General features: G+C 37.0%; 1 protein-coding gene across 12 annotated transcripts in view; it reads right to left on the bottom strand.

Moving 5' to 3' along the window:
* The window catches only part of NAV3 (neuron navigator 3), a 540,674-nt gene that overhangs the window by 16,162 nt on the left and 502,716 nt on the right, over nt 1–21,796 (bottom strand). For all 12 annotated transcript variants that reach the window (XM_062613809.1, XM_062613807.1, XM_062613808.1 and 9 more), the window contains 6 exons: nt 14,603–14,686; nt 12,859–12,970; nt 11,040–11,161; nt 9,010–9,182; nt 5,280–5,433; nt 1,863–2,037 (listed from right to left, as the gene is read on the bottom strand). In XM_062613809.1, coding sequence (XP_062469793.1) covers nt 1,863–2,037; nt 5,280–5,433; nt 9,010–9,182; nt 11,040–11,161; nt 12,859–12,970; nt 14,603–14,686 — 820 coding nt within the window. The remainder of the gene's footprint in view (nt 1–1,862; nt 2,038–5,279; nt 5,434–9,009; nt 9,183–11,039; nt 11,162–12,858; nt 12,971–14,602; nt 14,687–21,796) is intronic.

Raw genomic sequence — 21,796 nt, 5'->3', positions numbered from 1 at the left:
AAACTCTCCATACCTCAGGGAATTTTGTTCAATAGCACTCCAGCTGCCACAGAAATCCCACAAGACTTGCTAGGAAGCTGTCACCCTTCCAAGTTCTCTGGCACAGCAACAAAATGGTACTCATGATCAAAAAGGCTGGATTCATAATGAAATGAAATCCTCCACTCCTCATTAGGCATCCTTATTTCTTTAGTTTCTTATAACCAGAAGTAGTTACTTTGCATGCTAGAAAAACATGCAGAACCACTGACATAGAAAATTATATAAAGCTTATAGAATCAGAAAATTTTAGGTTGGATAAGAACCTTAAGATCATTGAGTTCAAACACCTCCCAGTCTTGCTGTTCTTCCTGATCCTTCTCATACTCCTACTCCTACTCCTTTTCCCCCCTTTTCTCCTCTGCCTTCTCTTCTTTTTGTTACAGTGCTTATTTCTTCTATTAATTTGCTAAGCATTTCCTCCTGATTTTGTTCATCTTCATTCTTTATCTTAACTTTTACTTTTCCATGTTTTTCCCCTTGGTCTCCTTTTCCCATCTTATTCTTATACAGTTCCTCTTCCTGTTCTTCAAACTCTTCCTCTTACATGTTTATTCCTGTATCTAGACAGGGTTAGTGCCAGTGACAAAGTGCTAATAGTTGTTGCTCATGAAAGACATTCTACAGTTTTCTACAATTACTATCTAGAAAACCCCAACAAACATTTTTGTTTGTTTGTTTGCTTTTTTGTTTTGTTTTAAACTTTTTCTCCCTGTTTTTGCAACACTATTTTATACTGGGGCCTAGCTCAAGCTAACCCATGCTAAAAGTTAAACCTGTCAAAAAAGTAGGCGGGAATATCAACGAAAAATTTACCAATTTTCATATAAAATCCGATATTAACCAAAAGAAATATTCAAATATCCGTGTAATCAATGACTGGCAATATATAATACAGCTAACTGCCAAGCCAAATTACAGTCAGGCAGTTTGGCACATTCCCAGCTGTACCCTTGCCTAGACTCTTTCTACAATCATTAGCCATATTTTTATTGCTTCCAGAGACTTCATTATACTTTCTGTGGAATCTACGCTAATGAGTGCTACTTTGCCTCTGCTCTGCTCCTATTTCTAATGTTAGAGACTGCACTTCTTTTTCTTGGCTACATTAACAAAACAAGTGTAGAAGGCTTATTATCATAAACACTATGGCATGGAGAATAATCAAATGTTAATGTTCAGGATGTGGATCAAAGTTCAAGACAGGAAGACACTAAGAGTGCTTTATAAGTCAGGCGTGGTTTGACTCCTGTGTGGTCCAACACAGGCTAACTAGCTATATCACAGTAGAAAAATGTAAGGTATAAAGCTAACTGAGACCACTCTCTGCTCCAGCTGCAAATACAAAATGAAGTTAAAGTAGGCAACTGAATGGTAAAAGACTGATAAACAAACAAACAAAAAAAAACCACAAGAAAAAGAAAAGAAAATTTCATGGACTACCTTCCTATTTATCCCATAGGGTCAAGAGAATACAAGAGTATACAGCTGTCAAGTATACTACAACAGATATTGTCCAAATAAATTGAAACTAGATGACCAAAGAGTATTGTAACTAGGTAAGTAGAGTATCATAGGTAGGAGTCAAGCAAACATAATGAATAGTCTGTTACTACTATTTTGAGCTTTCTAAAAGCTACATTTTCAGAAATGGCTGCCAGTGTTCTTCCTCATCTCCATTAATGAATGCATATCTGATGTTTACCTGAGTGATATGGCGTGTTTTAATTTTGAGGCATGCCTCATATATGGCCCATTAAAAAGGCGAAAATAATAAATTCTCACCAACTGCTGAGGTGTGCATGTGCCCAAAATATGTTTACCTGATGTAACAGATTCTGTGATATTTAAATTGTTCAGAGAAAGTCCTAATGACTGCCGCGATGAAGAAGACGATGTGCTGCTTGAGGACTCTGATGATGGCCGGGCAGGCTTTCCTGCATTGCCAGTCTCTGCCTTTAAACGATCATTTTCAGCTTTCAATATCTCAATTTCATTCTGTATACAAAAGAAATCAACATAAAAGCACAGGAGGTTATTCTTTCAGAAAACCGCTGGGGGTGGCTATTCTTGTGCTTGATGGTTGCCTGCAGGACATAACTGGTTTGCCGCTTTCACAGCAGTATGTTACGATATATATACAGTATAAGGCAGTCAAAGAAAACTGGATTACCTTTACTTCTAAAATGAAGGGAAAAAAGCCCTATAAACTTGTTTTAGCTTTTGCCTCAAGACAGCTCCTAAACAACATACATAGGCTTCAAGCTTCAATGTTTATTGTACAGTTGACCATAATATAAGTGTGGTGAGAATTTTCCCAGCTACCCCCAGTTTTCTAAGCTACTTTCTATTGCCAAATATCTTAGGTAACAGTCAAGTAGGAAAATTATTGTCAAAATTTTGGAGATGTCAATGTTTCTAAAGTCACAGAAAATTATTACTGCCAATGAAAATTTAAGCAGCAACTTGACAGAGAAGTAATGAAATTACAAATGGACAATTAGGAATTGATACTTTTAACAGCTTCATAACTCTGCTTCCTATCAGATAAGACTTTTTGATCATTCAAACATGGGATTGTTCACGTAGCTGCCAGCAAACCCTCTTTGATGAAAACATACAGTGACAGATGAATCAGAGCAACTAGGAAATTTTTTTAGCTAAATCCTCTGTGGTGCCAAGTGATTATTGAATGTACAATCATAAAATGAAAACTTAGCCTGAGAACAGCCTGGTACCAACTAAAGATAGCTTTCAGTCACTCCACAAAGCACAATACAAAGTAACTACTTATTCTTGCAGACAGTTTTGCACATCAAATTTAATTCCACATGCACTAACAATGTTAAAAGTCCTATTCTTTTATGAAGGCTGCACAGATACATTATACAAGTAAAAACATAGGGGATAGCATCATAAAAACCCCTGCAACAGTTCCAAAAGATTACAACATATAGGCAAAATTGAGGACAGGTAGTGAAATGGAAGGGTCAAACCTACAAAATAGTGAGAGAAGGTAGTGATGAATGCAGCAGTTCAAATCAGAAGCTATAATGATATGAGTCATGCAATCTCCATCTACTCAGCAATTTACACTGATTAATTACACAACTCTTATCAGATTTCCATTCAGCTGAGCTTTAGATTTTTAAGGCGCTTTGAATACAGTATTGTGCTGGGTTCAGTAGTAGCAGTCATTTTTCTCTTTCTCAGTAGCTGGTGCAGTGCTGTGGTTTTGACTTCCAGCCTGGGAACAGCGCTGATAACACCGATATTTTTAGTTGGTGCTCAGTAATGTTTAGTCTGACCAAGGACTGAGTCTCATGCTCTGCCAGGGAGGAGGGGAAGCCGGAAGGAAGCAGAGACAGGACACCTGATGCAAACTGACCAAAGAGGTATTCCATACCACAGCACGTCATGCCCACTATATAAGCTGGGGCAGTTACCTGGAAGGGCTAAATCACTGCCAGGGTCAGGCTGGTTATCGGTCGGCGGGTGGTGAGCAGTTGTGTTCTCTTCCCTTGTTATTTCCCTTATCATTATTGTTATTGGTGATAGCAGTAGCGGTTTGTGTTATACCTTAGTTACTGGGCTGTTCTTATCTCAACCCCTGGGAGTTACATTCTTTTGATTCTCCTCCCCACCCATCTGGGAGCCTGGGGAGGAAGAGGGTGGAGGAGTGAGCGAGTGCTGCATGGCTGACTTGCTGACTGGGCTTAAACCATGACAAGTATTCATTTACCATTCCCACCAATCCTACTTTTTCCTCTCACCAGTCCTCATCAGTTCCATCATGCAGTTTGGCAACTCCAAGGTGGCTGTCTGTCCTTTTGGGAAAACCTCAGAAGTGGTGATTACCATCAACAGCCTCTGCCCAGCTTTAGTGAAATTCAAAATTTGGAGGCCTGTGACTACAGCAGACTCCTCTCTCCAGGGAGTTCATCTGGTTTAGGCACTCAAATCCCAGTGTAAGACAGTAATCAGCTGACAAGCCTTCCCGTGCCATTCTCCACCACTGCAAGTAACTATTCTATCTCTTACAGTTCCTTAATTTTTTTTATTGGCTCCAGATCAAATGCTCTACTTATGTCTGGACAAGTAAAATCCATATTTACAGATCAGTTATTGATTATTCTTCCCCTTAACTGAAATTCAGACATATATCCCATAGCAATTTTGGCACTTAGTGGTGTGAGCACCTGGGAGGATAGCAGATGCCATAAATGTTTAAAGGTGTGGCTGATACTATAGGCATTGTATAAACAAAGAGGTCCAGAGAAGACAGCAAACACACCAAATCTGGTGGTTTTCAAATCAGTCTCTGTGTATATCTGTACAGAAATGCATACAGGTGCACCTGACCTATGCACACAGAACAGAGCAATTCAGCTGACAAGGTAATGGGGCTGGATTCAGCTGCGTAAATGTGGGTTTCCAGTGAAGCTGTCCTAGTCTCAACCTGAATTCCTACCCCATGGCCTTGGTTCTGTTTCCTAAATACAGGTTTATAGTGCCTTCAGGGATGTCCTAGGTATCAAACCTGTCATTCCAGAAGGGTCCAGATCTACTTGAAGGACTTATGTCATCCTGTGTGGATGTTGCAGATACTTTTGCGTATCAATGTGATACTAGACACCTGTGTGTGGGCAACTGAGTTGAGTCCCATAAAAGCTCTGTGCAGTGAAGAACAATGTCATTCTTTCTGCATCCTTTCAGCCTCATGAGAGGGAAAGTCTTCTGAATAAAAATGTGTTCCAGCAGGATATGGAGCAGTGTCATGAAATGATCTGGTGAAATTTCAGTGATGCTAAATACAGTAAGTCAGTTCAATTTTACATTCTTTGCTTTGGCAAACCACAGATGGGTTAGGAATCAGAAATTGAGAGAACATGCACACATACCACCCCCAGCCCAAGGTTTAAAACCTCTGTAGAAATCACTTTGTGATCTGCTTGTCTGTCATGATGCTTCCCCTAGTCACAGGGTTTAGATAACAAATATCTTTTGGGCAGGGATTACATCTTCATCCATATCACTTAAACATATTTTAGAGATTAATATAAACGCTAAGAATATATAACATAAGGTGTACACTTATCATCCATTGGAAGTACTGTCAATCCAGCAATTTACTTGGTTTCATCAGTTTTTTGGCACCTGAAACAAAATGCTGGGCAAGGAAACACACTGGACATAGCTTTGATGTGCACCCCTGTCATCACTTAAGCTACTGCACTGACCTGCATGCGGTTCATGGCTTCCCGAATCTGATCCAGATGGTGTGCAGAGCTGAGGGCTTCAAGACGAATGTCCGTTAATTTTAGCTCTTTCTCCCTCAGCTCGCTCTTTAGCTGAAGAATAATTTCAGCCTCTGCCTCTGTGCACTCACAGATCCTGAAGAGGAGCAGAAAACACGCAGATGATTAAAGGAAGGTTCTGCCCCCAAAGCAGTGTTATTACTAAATATCAAAGAACAGAAAATGCTTGCTGCTGGTGAAACCTATGAGTGAAGAAAGAATCTTATCAAAGAAACATGAAAAGGCTCAAATGGCAAATTAAAAAAGGAAAAAAAGCCGTCTCCAGATGAAATGATCAGCTTTATTTATACCTTTCCAGTTTAGGTAAGAAAGTTTACTGCGGTGAAAAAAAATCTGTTAAAAACTTTGCAGAAATGGGCTTTTTGGTTTTTCTTTTGCTTTGTTTTTCTTTTGAGTGTGCATCACCCATCAATTTTAACCTGATTTTATATCTGCATCAATTCTTTGGTGCAAAGGTTATAATTTCCCTAAGTAGCAATAGTTATCACTGAAATATGCTGATTAAATTGCACTGCTGATATTTATTATCTGTCAGGCATCAACAACTTTCTCTGTTTTGAACTGTACACAAAGACACATCCTTGACTTCATGATCTAGAAGATTTTGATCTGTAATGGTTTTGATTTGTGATGGTTGACTTTTTGCCTATAGTCAATCATTTGGCAATGTATGGTATGTGAAATCATGCTGGTTGGTTTTGTTTTGTTTTGTTTTGGTTTTTGTTTTTTTCCTGAAGACTGGATGAAAAGTATTCACCATGAAATTATTTTTCAGAAGCATTACTTTTAAGGGAAACCATTGTGAGAATGGTTAAGAAACCATTGTGAGAAAAGATCAAGACATGAGTGGCCCAGGGACCCACAGCCATCCAGTTCTTGTGTCAAACTGATTTGCCTCTCTATGCCATCATCAGACCTAGATCTGTTGCATAACAGAACCACTAGAAAATAAAACACTGAATTTGGGCTATGTATGTTGTTACATTAAGCAATATTTTGAGTCAATTCACTTAATGTTATTTGTTCTTTATTACTGTCACTATAAATAGTTAATATTTGCAGAACAATTTAAAAATGAAAATTTGTTTTAACAATAAGTGTTATTATTGTGATTATTACTTCCAATATACAAACAAGAAACAAAGGTCAACTTTTAATTGCCAGTATGCATGCAAAGTATTTTGGGAAAGAAGATGCAGCACTCTTCAGGTCAGCAGCTGGGTATACAACTCCATGCCCCACACTCAATTTTACCGGGATCTATGATTGTAGACCACGTGACCGTTTTGCCTTTTCTTTGGTGCCCAGACTAGAGATGACCTGCATACACATGTATTAGACAGATGTAATTGGAAGAAAGTAAAGGTAATGGTTTAGAACATAAGATTAAGGTCAAGAAAATATACCAGGAAAGCGTAAGCAAAGGGAAGATGAAGTTCATGGCAAATAAAAAAATATGGCAAACTGAAGAAGGAAAATAATGAGTGCTATTCACAACACGCACAAATATTTTAAATGTGAGTGAAAATGAAAAAGGGCATGTACTAGGATTTTTTTTCCAAGTATTAGGATACAGTTCTTGGTTTGATGTGCCCATATTTATGCTAACGAAATAGGAAATGAAATTTGATTACATGCATATATTATCTCAACAACTTGGACAACTGGGAAGCCAGATATCTATTTGGGCTATTTTGAAATACATTTTAAGAAGGCATGGACAGAAAGCTGGAAAGCCAGCTTTAGAGAAGATATAAATAAAGCAGAGAGTAGGACTACAGTTCTGGAAGAAGCAGGAAAGGGCTGTCTAGACTGTTAAGATAAGCAGAATGGAAGCTGAAAGTATGAATTGAATTTTACTTTGCAGATTCCAGGGCTCTTCAACAGTCAGCTCCTACAGCTGCAAAATTACATAACAAGATGAGACTTCATCAAAAAAAAGAAAAATAAAAAGATAAGCTAGCATTCCTGAGAAGTCACAGAAAGAAGCTCAGAAGCCTGAACAGACTTCAGACAAAGTTCAAGGTAGTTAGAAAGAGTTTTAATTTTTCTTTCTTGTTACAATCTCCAGATTTTTAAATCAATAGGTACTTTGGGTAGAAGAAGTCATGACATTCGAACAGAGACTGTTGACAATTATGAGAAGTCTTGAAGGTGGTAGAAGTTTAAGTTATGCAACGGAAAACAAGTCTTCCAAAGAGAGTAACATCAGTTTAACAGATAAAGAAATTAATCTAGATAACCATATTTACATGATCTCTCTGAAGAAGGCAAAGAATCTATATCATCGCATGTAGAAAGGTCACAGTAATAAAAAATGCAATAATATGATTAGAAAGATCAGTGTTCGAAAACGGTGGAAGAACCAGAAGGCTGTGAACTGGGCAGAATTTAGGAATTTAAGGCTCAGAGGACAAATACCCAATGGAAGAGCTTGGAATGAATGAGTAGTTATGTAGTTTTGCCCTTGATAAATTCTGGGAACACCAGCACATATAGACAGCAAGTCAAAGAAACAAAGAAAAAAAGCAGGGCTGGGGGAAAGGAGGAAAGATAAGGTTATGAGAGCAGATCTGTGAACCATGAGTAAATAATTTTGTAGAATAGAAGTGTTTTGTTTAAGTTCAGGCACTTTGTATTATGCTTTTACTAGTGATTTTTAAGTTGACAATTAATCAGAATCAAGGGTCCCAAACATGTAGAAATCCTCTCATAACACACATGTACCTGAAACCATAAAAATGTGAGCTTTAAAAAAAAACATAAAAAAACTATGGATATGGGTAAGTTATTCCCCACTTTACAGAAAATGAGGAAAGAAAAACATCTATTGTGGAAGGATTTCTTTTGTGGCAATATTTGCTGTCAAACTCCTAAACCCAGTATATAAAAATTATTGGATCCTAAAATAAGTTAATCATAAAAGGCACCTAACAACACAGGGAAATTCTATTTTAAAGGTCAGTAATCAGCCACAAGACTAGAATTCCCCAGGTGCCTTAAGGAAGAATAGTTGTGACCTGATTATTTTCAACTAGGACAAGGAAAGTAAGGCTGGCATCAGTAGTATGCAGCTGTTGGTTCAAAGAGGATGATGTACTGAAACCTTAAGGATGGTGACTTGAATAAAAAGGTAAAACCACACAGAAAGATCCAAGCAGACAGAAGAGGGGAAATAGATTAAAAATGATAAAATTATTAGCTACAAAACCGATAAAGTAATAACAGAAGGGATGAGTATTTTGTAAATATTTATAGCTACCTGGAAAACAAAATGACATTTTTATTATGTCATGAAGAAAGGAAACTATAGTATTTGGCCTTTAGTAACTGGATATGGTGAAGTTAATTGTGTAAAGGGAGAGCACAACATAAGCTTTTTGATATGCATTTGGAATGAAGTGTACTTCTAGATGATTTAAGGTAAAGGCTGTGAAAGGAGGAGAGAATGACCTAAGAAAGAGCTACGAGAAAAGTAGCTACTAGAAAAGTGTAAATGGATTGAAGTTCACTAGAAATCTGGCAAATGGATGGAGCATGAGGTTAAAAGATCATGGCTGTTGGCCATGAAGTGCAAATGGCCACAATTGAAGAGTTCTGTTTCACATTCCATCCCATTTGGGAAGAAAGGTTTGCCAAGAGAGATACTTACGCAGATGCTGATTGTGATGGTTTCATTGATGTTGCCCCACACTCTCCTGAGCTGTGGGGCAATTTAGGTGATGAAGGAAGAGATGAGTCTGTCAGCTCTTCTATGTCTGAATGTGAGGAAGGAGGCTTGGTTGTCTTCTTCTTTCCAAAGGCCTGTTTGAAAGAACTTCTTAGCTGGAAAATAAATATTGAGCAAGATTATTCTCCTCATCATGGCAATTTGTCTGCAGCTCATGTTTTGGAGAGTTAGTTTGCAGATGCCATCCTAGCCACTGCCTGAGGTCAGTATACAGAAGCAAGGTATTAACATATGCAACACAGTATCTCTAAAAACATGATACAGTGCTTGGTTTTGACTTTATTAATCCAGCGCAGCGCAAACATAATGCTATGGAAAAAGTGCAGAACCGAGTGGTACAGCTATGAGAGAGGGGTGCTCATTTAAAACCATTAAGCCCCAGGGGAATCCCATTCCCATGGCATTCCCTTCAAGGGATGGCTTTAAATAACCACTTTGCATCTAAGCACAGGCAGAACCTGCTGTTGCTAAATGCTGAAATCAAAAGACAAGTCCAATTTACTGGGTTTGCAAATTTACCTTTCCCATTAAAAATTTGAAAGGCCAAACTATGCAAATGCTATGGTTTGGTTCACAAGCAAGAGGATTTAAGCTGGGATATGAGGCTTGCTTTGTTGTATTGCTGAGAAGAATGTTAGCTGAAAGGTATATACTGTTTGCTGCAGTTTCCTTTAGAGCAGTAAGATCTCAATGTACAAGCATTGACTTTCCCTCTTATCCAGTATCAAAAAGGGACAGAATAGCCAAAGAGCCATTTATTTCAGGAGCCAAGATGACAACAGTTTTGTCTTCTGCAATGAATTTTAACTAGCCCATTCATTGATACCTTTGTCTAAATACATAAATTGTTCATCTTAGGAAAAATGTGGGGTTCTTTTGTTTTTTTTTCAGAAAATTATTCTGATTAAAATTGTATAGAACTCAATGACAAACTGGTTCCTCCATAAAAAAAATGAGGTATTCAGACATGTTATTCTCATGATATAATTGGAGAGTGGGGAGTGTGACCACTGATCAGAGAAATATTATTTAAGTCTGTACAAGCTCATGATATCTAATGAGAAAGAAATGGATTTTGGCTACACTCCCCCTTTCTATAGTCTAAACTTTGAGATTAAAATGAATAGAGACAAACTGAGAAGACATACAGGATAATCTGTTTTTAGAAGGTATAAAAGCCTACTGCCAAAATAAATAGCAATCATGCCAAGATAGGGTTCTTTATAGATGCATGCCAAATTTTCCATGGTTTATATTCACCTCACTTCCTCTAGAGTTCACCTTGCAGAAACATGAAAGAGTGTGGAATTACAAATCAAGGGAATGAAGGCTGATCAGTACTTTAAAACAAATGTTTATGCAAGTAATAATTTTAAAACAACAGAAACATATTTTTCCAATTATTTAATGAAAGTATTTGATTAAACCCTTAGCACTATGTGGTATTTGTGTGTTCCAGTTGAGAAGCATCTTAATTTCATTAAATAACATATTACTTCTACATGAGAATTCTTAACAGATTTCAACTCCCTTCATAGCTGGGTAACATATTTCAGTCGAGCCTTTGACTCAAAGTCCAACTGAAGAAAAATCAAACAGGGTTTCAATATGGCCCAGAGACAGTTTTGGTCATAACAGTGATTCTCAGTTGTTTTGGTTTTAAGATGTTTGGATTCTGGTTGGGTATTTTGTTTTTGTTTGTTTGTTTGGTTGGTTGGTTTTGGTTTCTTTTTTTTTTCTTTTAAATTATCCTGGCTTCTGCAAATAATTCCCCACTGATATTCAACAATTTTTAGTTTGCTTGTAGTGTCACAGTACGTATACATGTCAATTGCTTTGTATCCGTCAGGCCCCACAATAATATTCTAGATGAAATGGGACTGTTATGCTACTTAGGCACTAGGAAATGACATAAAAGCTAAAAGATAGGTTTAAACCTGCTGCGCACTTACCCAGTTTTTCTTTTTCTTTTTCTTGGAGTCAGCATCATTACCACTGCCAATGCTTGAATGGCTTGTAGCACTGTTGATGCTGGAAACACTTTCTGAAGAATGTTGCCGCCTTATACGTAAATCTAAAGAAAAGAAAATTATGTGAAATCTGTTTCTATTTCAATATAATAATTGTTGTATTTATGTAGCATCTTCCTCATCAAATGGAGACTAAATGCATGTAAATGGCACTGATGCTTTCAGTGGCTCAGATTCAAGCTATTACAGCCTGTAAAAATCCCATGGGAGTCAATGGGGATGCATGTAATTAGGCTAAAACTTAGGAGCTTCTCCAATCTGGGGTCTTTTTGGCATTAAGGCAATGACCCTGCACAGCACACTAAGCAGGAATAACCTCATAGCTAACCAGTCTGTGTTATAGATGAATTAGCTGTTCAGCCTGGAGAAGAGAAGGCTGCATGGAGACCTCATAGCAGCCTTCCAGTATCTGAAGGGGGGCTAATAAGGATGCTGGGAAGGGACTCTTCATTAGAGACTGTAGTGATAGGACAAGGCATAACGGGTTAAAACTTAAACAGGGGAAGTTTAGGTTGGATGTAAGAAGGAAGTTCATTCCTGTTAGGGTGGTGAGGCACTGGAATGGGTTGCCCAGGGAGGTTGTGAATGCTCCATCCCTGGCAGTGTTCAAGGCCAGGTTGGACGAGGCCTTGGGTGATATGGTTTAGTGTGAGGTGTCCCTGCCCACGGCAGGGGGGTTAGAACTAGATGACCTTAAGGTCCTTTCCAACCCTAACGATTCTAGATTCTATGATTCTATGATTCTATGAATTACTTGACTTATTACACATCACATGTACTACAGTTCTTTTTGTGAGTAGTATAGGCACTACTTGACTTGTAGCAAGTCTAATCAGTGTTCAGATGCTACCTTCTAATATAGCATAATGGAAATAGCAGGCAGAAGTTCATTAAAAATGAATGAAAAAAAAACACAACCCAAAATGGAGAATACTGATTGGTGATGCTTTTGAGTTTCAATTTCTTAAAAGTCTCTGATAGCTATGTCTCAATCACTGCAAAATATTCTTGCAAAACATCTCCACTAATACCAAGGGAAATTACTTTTTAGATTATTATTTACTTCCTAGAAGTTAGCTTTGCTATATTCGAGTCATGCAATGAAATGGCCTAAAGGCAAACATCTAAATAATGTCCTCTTTAAAGAAAGATCAATGTCACTCTCAAAAATGACTGCTGCTATTATTTTTTTTCTTCAAGTAATTCCTTTGCAGTTGCTTATCAACAGGCACTTTTGAAGTATGTATTTATCATGCAATATCTGCTGAACTGCAATTACAGATTAATTTAGAATCTGGAAATTAAAATGACTTCTTTCCTGCACTGATTTAGCACTTCATGAAGAAGCTGAGCTGTTGTCAGTCCATCTCTTAACAATAACAACACCAATTTTCAGAGCTACAACTTACACTGGTTTTCCAAGCTATAACGATGTTTCACTATAAGACTTCGTTAGTGTCTTGAGCGCACTTCAGTACACAACCACAGTGACAGGGTTAACTCTTGACACCCAGCAATTACTTCCTGGCCACCCAGTTCTGAGAAGACAAGGCTCCAGGAACTCTAGCAAACAGGAAGCTCATACAAAGTTTCCAGCTCTGGAAATACCACAAGTATGCCTACCATGCACTGCAGAATGTGCTTGCCCTTGCAAAAGAGTCCCCAAAACAACAAAAAAGTAGTTACTTAGCTTTATTTCTGGGGAGAAACTTCATTTATTTTAATAGTGACAAAACCATACCTTTGTGGGTATGATCAGGACCGTTCAAGGCTCCTTGAATAGCAGCTTGTGCAGCAGAATTCTGGGCTTTCAGCATTTCAATGGTTTCCCTTAGCTCTATAAGCTCAGACTCCTGTGGGAACAGCAAAGAGAACTCAAAATATATGGCAGAAGAATAATATTTGTCTAAGCTAAAAAAATTTACAAGATAAAAGTAGTCGAACTGAAGTTCATGGAATTGCTTGGGTGAATCTAAGGGCAACAACTAAGTAGAATGCATATTTTATTTCCAAAGATCTTAAACTCAACTATCACATTCTTTTGCATTTCTCCTATATAAAGCAATCATGCTATTTTTATTGTGAACAAAACATTTTGAATAAAGACTAATCAAAAAATGGTCTCAATTGAATATTCATTATAAATAGAAATCCAGCAATTTGATTGTGCAAGACAATAAACCCATTTGAATTAAATCATTTAGTATGTGAAACTACTATTTAATGGATGAATCTCACCTGAATTTGTGCATTTTTCAAAATATTTAACTTGCTAAATAATAATTCAACTAAAAAAAACCCCTCCTGTTTAATAGCAACTGTCCTGCAAGTTGAAGTAATACAATTTCACTTCAGTGCAGGAAGTTCTGTGCTAGAATGCTTAGGAAATTATAAATAGCTTTTATTACTGCTGCATTAAACCCGTCTTTCCAGCCTGTATTTATATAATAAGGATTAAAGGATTTTAACCTTAACAACAGAGAAAAGAAGAGAAGGAAAAGAACATGTTCCAAATCTTTTGGGAAAGAAGCTTGGAGATGTACTGTTTCAATGTTACTGCTTAATCTGGAAACAAAACATTCTGAGGGAATTATACATTGCAAAATAGTCAAAACTTTTTGTTTTAAGAAAATTCAGCTATGGGATTTTTTTTTGTGTGGGTGTGGGTGTTTGCTTGTTTGTATGTTTGTTTCATTAGATGAAAAAAACAAGCAATATAAGTATTTTCTGTCCAGTTCACAAGTCTCACCATATTTTGTCTGCTGGTGTTCAACCAGGCTATTTTTATAGACAGCTACACTGAGTCTTGTGGTGACTAAAAGTTCACTGACATACAGTTTCTTTCACAGTTTGGCTCAATGGGCCTTTATATGATACTGTTCAAAATGAATTAAGGGCAGAAAGCTGCAGAAGTTTGATCCTGGAAGGTGCTAAGTAGCCTTTTGATCCTGAGCTTGGTACAAAGGCTCACATTAAGTTTACGTCCTATGAGGTACAGAATTTTTTCCCCAACAGTGAAAACAGCACAGTACAAACTAAATCTGTTTACTCGTGAATAGGATACCTAACCTGCATTAGCTCTCAGAATGGAGTAATTTTTCTCTACTTAAAAGTTCCTCTCTTCCCACAAGTCTATTATTTTGACAATACTGGCAGGCTAGAATGAAACAGGTTAGGATCAGTCTTTGTTACAGCATCTTTCAGTATGGATTAAATGTAAGAGTCGCATATGTGTAAATTAAGATCTGGAAAAAGAAAGATGTTATCTTCAAACTATTCTATGATATTGCCTGCATAAACCTGATGCTGCACAGTTTAATTCTGCTGGAGCTTTATGAAGATTTGATCGTGATGGCCATTAAGAAAAGATCTGTCTGTCTTATTGTCACAGCTGCCCCTGTTTCCTTTCAGCATTTTTTAAACAAAACTCTAATATAATCTCTTGACTGTTTTCCACATTACAGCATCTGCTTTGGTAAACGTACCTTTTGTTCAGCTGTCATTGTTAGACTTTGCAATCGGCCAGTCATATTTCCCAAGCTTTTTTCGAAAGCTGCTACTAGATGAGCCTGTGAAATTAACAAAGACAACATTTCTGGTGACAATGGGATAATTTTCCCAGATTTATTTGGTTTTTAAATATTTTTTTTTCTCCAAGATTTCTTCTCCAGTATTTGTTTCTCTCATCTTTTCCAGCTTTTTACTGTTAATTTTAAACTCAGACAGAGCTAACTGGGATAGGTTAAACAGCCAAGTGAGCACAGCATTCCTCAGGCTTCTTTAGCTTCAGAGGAGATTAGCTGAAGTATCTCTGCATGGAAATGGATTATGGATTTAATGCCCTCTTTAAATTTCCTGATGCATTGACCAAAAGAAGTCTGCTCCCAAACAGAAGTCTAGAGATAATTATTTTCAATAACTGAATATTTCAAAATGGGAATTTATGTAATACTTTATCTTAAAAGTAAGTTTTAACCTCACAAATAAAACACTCCAGAGTAATCCTCAGACTCAAACAAAAAATATCACAATTAGTTTTATAAGAGGTCATTATCTACTCTATTCATCTTATATTGATCATATGAATGTGTATGTGTATAAAAGTAATACAAAGTTATATAAACTATAAATGTAGTATTTATGTATGTGTGCAAATGTATGTATAAAAGACAATCTTGATAACTGGAAGTCCTACTTCTCAATAAGAAAAGCAATAAAGTTGAAACTGATTAAAAGGTTTTAAAGAAAATAAACTTTCATTTTATTTTCTAACAACACTCACCCTATACTCTACTGAACAAAATTTATACAAACAATGCATCAACTCTTCATTGGTTCTGACATAGAGCAAGAAGGGCAAGTGGTCATAAAGAAACCAACATGCTAAGCCAGCTTGTGCTGCCAAACAAAAGGAAGAATTAGATTTTTATGAAATTCCATAAAGTTCCATCCACTTGTCTCACAACACTAAAGAGTAAAAGCAGAAGAAAATACTTATTTTCTCTTTACCATTTCAAGCATGGTAACAGGCAAAGTTTTCAAACATAGGCACTAAGATACACGTGGAAATATAAATCAAACCCAACATATTTATATGCAGAAATGGATTAACTGAGAAAATTTATTTTTTATTATAGCAGTACAGGCAAACATAGTGCCTGGCAAAATTCTCAGTTACAGATTTACATGCTTCTACAAGCATAGCTGAAATTATTTGAATGTATGTGGTTGTACTGAATCTGAGGTATAAGCAGGAAAAGATATCATTCAGAAAGTATTCTATTACGCATTTTAGGAGAAGGAAAAATACTTCTTGCAGCTTGCTCTGTATATTATTACTCAAATAAAAAAAATATCATATACATGATAGTGGCCTACTTCTGTGTCTCCACTTCAGAATTTTTATACTGACAAGTGGCTTTTGTGTTTTGTACATCATTTTAGATTGCTATAAACATTTCAGTATCTTGTAAACTCCTTATTTTATACTTATTAAACTTCTTATAAGTTTACTGCTTGTAAATTGTATTAGTAAATAATTTATATAATGACTCATGGGTATAGTGGTCAACCCACCTGATTTCTGCATCTGCAGGGATGCCCTAGGGATAATTCTTTTGATAAAGGATACATACCTCAGGGACTAACTTTCAATAAATGTGAAACCAGATACATATGGACTGTCTTAAAGATAAAATAGTAATTGTGTCTATTCCTATTTTAACATTTATAACAGGCTATATTCTTGAAGTTGTAATTTTAAATTAAATGGACCTGGAATATGTGTCAAATGCACCTCTGATTGACATAAACCTGTTGATTGATACAAAGTTATTCCAGCTGGTTTGGAAACTACAGCCTTTGGTCATTTTCACTACTCTATTCCTCTGAGAAGATAAAACTAAGTAGCATTTAAACTTACTTTTCACTTTAATAATTAGCCACACATTAAAAGTATCCAGATTAATTGATGATGTTTTAATTCCAAAGATGATGACCACTGACCAAGAACATAATCAGAGACAAACTAGATGCACTACCACAGACTCATAGCCAAATGTCTTTTCATTACATGTGTTTAACAGGAAACTAATGGAGCTTACTCTTCCCTGTCTCATAAAAAATTCTATGGCTTGGCTGATGGCCCGTTGTTCTGCTTTACCATGAGAATAACAATGGGGACTGAGGGCTTGAGGAGAGGAATAATTTGCTTAATTATGCATTGCTTTTGTCAATTTCTCACAATTAAACTGAGATAACCACAGTTCCTTGGTACCTAACCATGCATATTTGTGCAGAGCATTTTCCTATTCCATAGCTGCAACTTCACCTCTTATTGTACATGAATGAACCACAATGAACATATAGGAAAAATAATGAACTAAAAAGCATTATTAAAAATGTCATCAAAGGTCACTGAAACCATCAAGCTACTGTTTGACAGTCTTTTGCTGAAGACAGCCATGTCACAACTATGGATCCTTACTAAAATTCAGCTTGTGATAGAGTATATTACCTTCTTGGAGTAATACACTACAATTTTTGCATCATATATGCAACTGAATCAAGATGATGGATCTTTCCTAACTCATTTAAGAAAAAGACTATCAGGTCTTGATTTGTTAATAATAAAGAAACATAATTCAAAGGCCCATCAAATGAAAAACAAGAGTAAACCTTCAATCTCATTGTTCATTAATTTAAATGTTAATTGCACCAGAACACTCTTCTATGAGATACAAAGTATTAATTGTACATTCAGAGTGATAAACTGTGCTACCTCTCCTTATGATAGCAGCTGTTTATTTATTCAGCAATCTAGGGAACTCCTATTTGTTGAAACCCTATGTGGATTTGTCTCAACAGAAATATGTAATAAAATAAGAAAAGTTACTTTGAAAAGGGCTAGATTATCAGTATGCTTACGTGTGCATGGAAACATGCATAAAACATATGTATATATATATATTACTGTTTAAGATCAGACTTTGCATTTAAATAGTTAAATGCAAAATAATGCAGAAAACAGTTGAAACAAATAGAAAGAAGTAACTGTGACTTTGAAAATGTTCATTAGAAATTAAAAATTTTAATCAGAAACTTGATTTGGATGGGATTGGTAATTAATCCTCAATTGTTGAGGATTATTTTCTTTATCCAAAAGCAGCCATTCTTTCATTCTCGTAAAAATATTTAGGAATAGATTATTTTTTTAAGTTACAGACAATCCCTCACACCTTAGAAATCTCTACGTTCAGATTCAGCTGTTTCATTCATGGCATACATAATTTGAACGCCATACAGAATAGCTTGAATACCACATGTTCTTTAAATAACACTTATTCTAAAGTAAAAATACATCTTCACAATTAAATATAACTTTTGTCCCTGGAAACAGACATACTGAAATTAGAGTTAAGTAACTGGGCACTACTGGAAGTATGCCTACAGCAAAATATATCCCTCTTTAACATGGTATACATATTAGACACAGAGATGATGTACAGGTCTTAATCTGTTGATCCAGCACATATGGATTAATTTTGACTTCTAGTAACATGTGAAATTCCCATTGGAAATAGTCACAGATATATGCGCAGGGAATGACTCCAGTACTAAGATGACAGATTTAATTGTAAACATTTCCTTATTAAACAGTCCAAGCCAGAGAAACCCCAAATACCTCAGCTCTTAGGTTCACATCCCACCCTGAACATGACATTGGCATATCCTAAGATTATCTGCTGGCACATTTGCAATTTGACCTGTAGTATTCAGGGTTATAAAACAAAGGTAAATAAAGAAATTTCCTCCCACCTGACACGGCTGAATGAAAGGAGGTGTGAGAGGCCAAAAGGGATCGGGCTGATTGCAAGAAGCAAGTGTACATCTGGTGACCCTTTCTGTTTGCCGCCTGCTATTATCTTGTTGTTTGGCTGTCGGATAGTAGTTCAGAGTTGGCCAAAGAAGAGCATTAGCCAGCGAACCCCCTCCACTTTCTACTGGCATCCTGGGTCTACTACAGTTTGCAAGCATGCACCCTCCGGCTTTATGCAGTACAAAGCCCTGATCAAAGTCCCTCCAAACAGGCTGGGCTCAGGCTGCTCGCTGGAATTTGAGCCCTTGTCAGTCACGTAGGAAGTCTGCTGGCTGGACACTTTCTGCACTGAAAACAGGCCCTTTCTTAAATAGCACTGAGATTTACCCTTCAGCAATATCAAATCAGGCACCAGGGAAAAAGCCAGAATCTCAGAAAAAAACTGTAAATTAAGCATGCAAACAACAGCTGGGACCTGCTTGAATTTAATCATATGCAGGCAAAACACATTGGGGTTAATCAAATGAAATAAACTGCTGAAATCAAGCATTCTACTTGAGTCCAGCCAACAGAGCCTGAATAATAAATGAAGTAAAGTCTTAGCAGAGGTTTCTCTCATGCCTGAGAAATGTTATAACTTCCAATTGACAGATTTTGATGTAAAATAATATATCAAGCAAAGGCTTGATGTAATAGGTCAAATTTCAGCCTGAGAGTCTTTTAATTACCCATGTACTACTGTCACCAACAGTCTTTTGTGGTGAAGCAAAGAAAGACGTGAATGGTATTGAAATGAGATGAATAAAATGCTCTTTTTCCCCTTGCACACAATACTTTTACTCAGTTCTACAAAGAGAAACATTGACAAATTCAAGCCCAAGGTAACTGGGGAAGAACAAGATTTCTGGCTTTTAATTATCTCCTCCAGACCACAGCGAGGAAAAGAGTGCTGCCTATTTTCAGACACCGAAAGTATGGAATTTGGAGGACCTTAGGACTAAGGCTAAGATGCATGCATTTATAGCAAAGACATTAGAAAGGACTGAGTAATTTTCTGGTCAGCAAAGGCACTGCAGAAGATACCCTGTTCATACAGTTCTCTGCCTTCCAGAGATGGATGTATCTACAGAAGCAATAGGCAGCAATAAAACTTTTTTCTGCATTGGAATTACTGTTTGTTCAGTTTGGCATCAAAACAGGGCTCAAAATGAGGCTCACAGTCTTATCAATTTAGAGAGTAAAACACGGTTTTGATTTCTTCTCAGGATAAATTCCAGCTTTTGTGATTAGGACTATTTTTCCTTTAAATGTCGAGAGCTGATGAAGCATGTCTCTTAGATTAGGAGATATATGATAAATGAATACAAGAAAGTGAACTTCATGAAAATTAGAAGCCCATCTGGGTTTTCATAAATTCGTCAAATTAAATCAAGTATTAGTTACTCTCATAATTTTTATGACAAATATATAAACACTGGCACTAAAGTATCAATTCCATAATTAGACTCGATTTCAGAGGCCATATTACAATTAAAATGCAGTATATACACACACACTGTTTTCAAGCTGGATTTTATTCCTGATGTTTTTAAGTGATACTTTGTAGAATGTATTTGATAAAGTACTCACAGGACTGACAGAATTAGTACTAACACATCCTTAAGTGGTCTCTTTTGATCCTTTGAACTTATGTGGGACTGTTTTTTTAATGCTTTATATCTTTTGTACCACAAATAGCAGAGAATGAACTCAGAACAAGGCTTATTATGAAATACTTTTCAATATTGGGTTTGTGAAGTATGTATCTCATGACAGCATCCCCCAAATATTTACTTATAATATCTAGTCATACTTTTAAGATTATATTCATTGTGAAGGTGTCTAAATCCCTTGTTCATGCCTGGAGAATTTGAAGTCTCTAACTTTCATGCTTCTGACAAGTTTAATTTTGAGGGAATTTCCACGTATTGTGAATTTGGAAAAAGGACAGATTTCTCTGGTACCATTTAAAAACCCCATGTGCTAAAAGGATCAGCTTCAGGGCTGCTTATAGACTGAGAGCTTAAAGAGTGTCACCATGGAGATGGATTAGAAAGTGAGTGACACAGTCAAAAGAACATGATTAAATTAGCCTTTATACAACATACAGCATGCACATATATATATGCATACTTATTTCTCATCCATGCAGCAGATATTGAGTGAAAGCCAAGTAAAAATGTAACTATCCATGTTTAGCTTGACTCAGTTTATTTGAAATATGGACCAAATCTAATTTTAGCTTGAAACTGACTTTGAGAATTTGCCTAGTATAGGTAACACTATTAGAGACCAGCCTGTATGAGGTTTACTCGACACAAAGGAATGCTGAAAAGAGATATAGTCAATAACTTCTAGATAACACTGGGGAGAGATTGAACACAATTTGCCCAATGGCTTCAGTGCCTCAGCTGTAGAGGAGAATGCCCTGCCATCCTCACTCTATTGCATGCCTAATTGTAGGCTACAGCATTGCTAGGGTGACTGGAAATGCATAGAGACTAACTAAAGCCATCTTTTAACTCTCCTTTTAACATACCAGCAAGAATACAGTGGTGTTTTCTGTTCATAGCTAGCAGACGTAGAGAAAGGCAAAACGCCCAGAGAGTGAAGTAAGGAATGGTACTAAGAGCCTGAGTTCCCACCATCAAAGTATCTCCCATACCAGCTCTAGTAGAGGCGGTGAGCACAAGCCCACTGCAAGCAAAAAGTTCAGTCTTACTGATGTGGCATTACTGCTCAGAAGCACACAATGCTTTGGGTTGGGAGGGACCTTTAAAGATCATCTAGTTCAACCCCCCAGCTGTGGGCAGGGACAACTTCCACTAGATCAGGGGTTTGCAGGAATCAAGCTAACTCCTCTGGTTAACACCAGCTACTGCTGTGTGGGCATTAATAGGGCACTCAGAGCAGATGTGGGGATGTCTGTGACTGTGCTGCATCACAAGCCCAGCCACAGCCAGCCTCCCCGTGCTCCCCACTGCAAGTCAGAGCTGCCGCAGCTTTGTGTTCTTAGTGGAAAGAAGAGCGTCCTGCAGAGAACAGCAGAATTGTTAGTAAACACAATAACCCAAAGCATTCTGGTTTAGTTCTTCTCACCCCTTAGTGTTCTGTTTTGTTTTGCTTTGTTTTTTTGTTGGTCTTAGGATGGGTGAGTAAAGACCTGCCCAGCCTGGCAAAGATGAAAATCTGAGTCTACAATATCTGAATGAAGGAACCCCATACCCAGGATAAGCATGCTGTTTATAAACTCCCAGATGAATAACCCACCTTGGAATCTAGCTTTTAAACTTACAAACATTGTAGGACTCCTGTGTTGTCT

This window comes from Pezoporus occidentalis, unplaced genomic scaffold, assembly GCF_034315485.1.
Source record: "Pezoporus occidentalis ecotype Australia unplaced genomic scaffold, CSIRO_AGI_Poc_V1 ctg17, whole genome shotgun sequence".
Lineage (NCBI taxonomy): Eukaryota > Metazoa > Chordata > Aves > Psittaciformes > Psittacidae > Pezoporus > Pezoporus occidentalis.
Note: the sequence above shows the minus strand (reverse complement) of the source record. Positions and strands in the feature narration are given on the sequence as shown.